Source organism: Cucurbita pepo, unplaced genomic scaffold (assembly GCF_002806865.2).
Source record: "Cucurbita pepo subsp. pepo cultivar mu-cu-16 unplaced genomic scaffold, ASM280686v2 Cp4.1_scaffold001021, whole genome shotgun sequence".
Classification (NCBI taxonomy): domain Eukaryota; kingdom Viridiplantae; phylum Streptophyta; class Magnoliopsida; order Cucurbitales; family Cucurbitaceae; genus Cucurbita; species Cucurbita pepo.
The window spans coordinates 6,740-8,938 of NW_019647220.1; the positions used below are offsets into that span (position 1 = coordinate 6,740).

Consider the following 2,199-nt stretch of genomic DNA (forward strand, 5'->3'; position numbering starts at 1 on the left):
AAAAACTCTCATATCAAAATATTTCTCAAGCCACCTCCAAGAAGGAGTTTATATTTGAGGTGAAACTCAAACAGGTAGTCCTTTAGATAAAAGTAACGCAAATTTGGCCTTCTCGAACTAGTTTTTTAACAAGGCATCACACATACAAAATCCAAAGTTCGAAAAACTCAAACAGCATCGAGGTGGAACTCTCCAGAAATTAAACAAACATGTGGTCAATCTTAAATCTGAAAACGGAATATTATTGCAAAACAACACGCAAAGAAAGAACGTAAAGTTCCAATAGCTCATCAAAACAGAATACAGAGTACAAAGTAAAAAGAAAAAAAAAATGAACCCCATTACCTCTGGATGATACTGTAACCCAAAGAACTTCTTTGAATGATTTTCCACAGCCGCGACGGACCCTTGTTGACTCCTCGCCACCACTTCAAACCCCTCAGGAAGTTTCGCCACCTCATCACCATGGCTCATCCAAACAGCTTGCCTGTCCCCAACCTTCTTAGTCCCAAACAACCCTTTAGCCTTCTCCACCACAATCTCCATTCTCCCATACTCCTGCTTCTCCCCAACCTTCACCACACCTCCCAACCTCTGCACAATCAACTGAAGCCCATAACAAATACCCAAAACAAAAACCCCGTTCGCCTCCGCCCACTCGACGAACCCAGCAGCGAAACTCGGCGAGTCGCTAGCATGGACAGAGTGAGGTCCACCAGAGAGAATAACGACTTGTGGATTGAGATCAGTGATGGCCTTGAGCGGAGAAGTCCCCGAAATACAAAGAGAAAAAACAGAGAGGCTCCGAATCCGGCGAGTGATAAGATGGGTGTATTGCGAGCCAAAGTCCAGAATCAAAACCAAGTCGGACTTGACTTCTTTTGGGTCCATTGATGGAAAACGGTAGAGAGAGGTTGAAGAAGGTGGCTGCAGTTGCAGAGGGCCAAGGATGCAAAAGGGCAACGGTTGTAGAAAAGCAGAGATAGAGAAAATTAGGGTTTAATGGGGTTTGGTTTGGNTAAATAAAAACACAATTATCTTATTTTTCTCAAATTAATGGGAGTTCAATTCTTTTTATTTTTCTCAACTTAAATAAAAATTTTATTTTTAAATTTTAAATCACTTACATTTTTTTTATAAAGGGTAAAATTAGATTTTCAAATTTTAAAAATGTATTATTGGCTTAAAAAAAACCATTTATTTGAAACTATATTTTTTTTTATTCTATGTTTTTTAAAAAGTTTTAAACACAATAATGTGTGTTTATGAAGTTGAAAAAAATAATAAAAAAGAATTTGAGTAATGTTCGGAAATTCCAAAATACGATTTTCCACGCGTGTTGTTCACGTGAGGCCTCTGTGAGAGGAGTGGACCCAATATTATTCGTGGCAGTATGATATCTCTATTAAAATATGTCCATAAATTGTTTCGAGAACGTATTAAAAAAAATTATTTGAATTAATAAACAGACAAAATTTTACACGTTTTAAGCCTCTATTATTAATGTTGATTTTATATTGATTTCTAACTCATACGTTTGATCATTTTAACAGTCCAAGCTACCAGGAGATATTGTTCGTTACATATGGTCGTCAGTCTCATAATTTTAAAACGTGTTTACTAGTGAGAGATTTTCACACCCATGTAATGAATGTTTTGTTTCTCTCTCCATCCCAGATGGGATCTCACAATCCATCTCCTTAGACGGCAATATCCTTGCTAGCACATGACTCTGATACCACTGTAATGACCCTGGTTTTCTACTGACGGTTGGCTCTGATGTGAAAATATTCAAACTATGCGCTACTTTTATATTTCAGGTAAGGATAATGCACCCCTGTGCGGTTAACACGCGATATCGCATCGAAGATCATGAAATCTGCACAAGATTGTCGTATCTATTTTTGTAGATCGTAGGATAGTGCAGGACATTACTCCGTTATTCTACTTGGTTGAATATTTTCATTGTGTTGTTTTAAGATCATTTCATAAACATATGAGACCATAACATTGTTTTAAGAAGTTGTTTTTAATGAATGTTTCTACATAAAAAATACAAGAAAAAGTTATGTTATGCATATAGTAGCGACTCTATATGTGATGTAGAAGAACAAAACACTATTTATAAGGGTGTGGAAAAATTTTCCCCTAATAGACGCGTTTTAAAGCCTTGAGGAGAAACCCGAGCAGAATAGCCCA

General features: G+C 36.9%; 1 protein-coding gene across 1 annotated transcript; it reads right to left on the minus strand.

The window, feature by feature from the left end:
- Positions 1 to 102: 102 nt before the first annotated feature.
- On the minus strand, positions 103 to 1,012 carry LOC111786104 (GMP synthase [glutamine-hydrolyzing]-like). Its single transcript, XM_023666448.1, has one exon. It carries the CDS (start codon positions 889 to 891, stop codon positions 118 to 120), a length of 774 nt encoding a protein of 257 aa, XP_023522216.1. The 5' UTR covers positions 892 to 1,012; the 3' UTR covers positions 103 to 117.
- Positions 1,013 to 2,199: the final 1,187 nt, after the last annotated feature.

Excerpts from the sequence above, each read along its gene's own strand:
- LOC111786104 (XM_023666448.1), bottom strand. The coding sequence starts at position 891 with ATGGACCCAAAAGAAGTCAAGTCCGACTTGGTTTTGATTCTGGACTTT.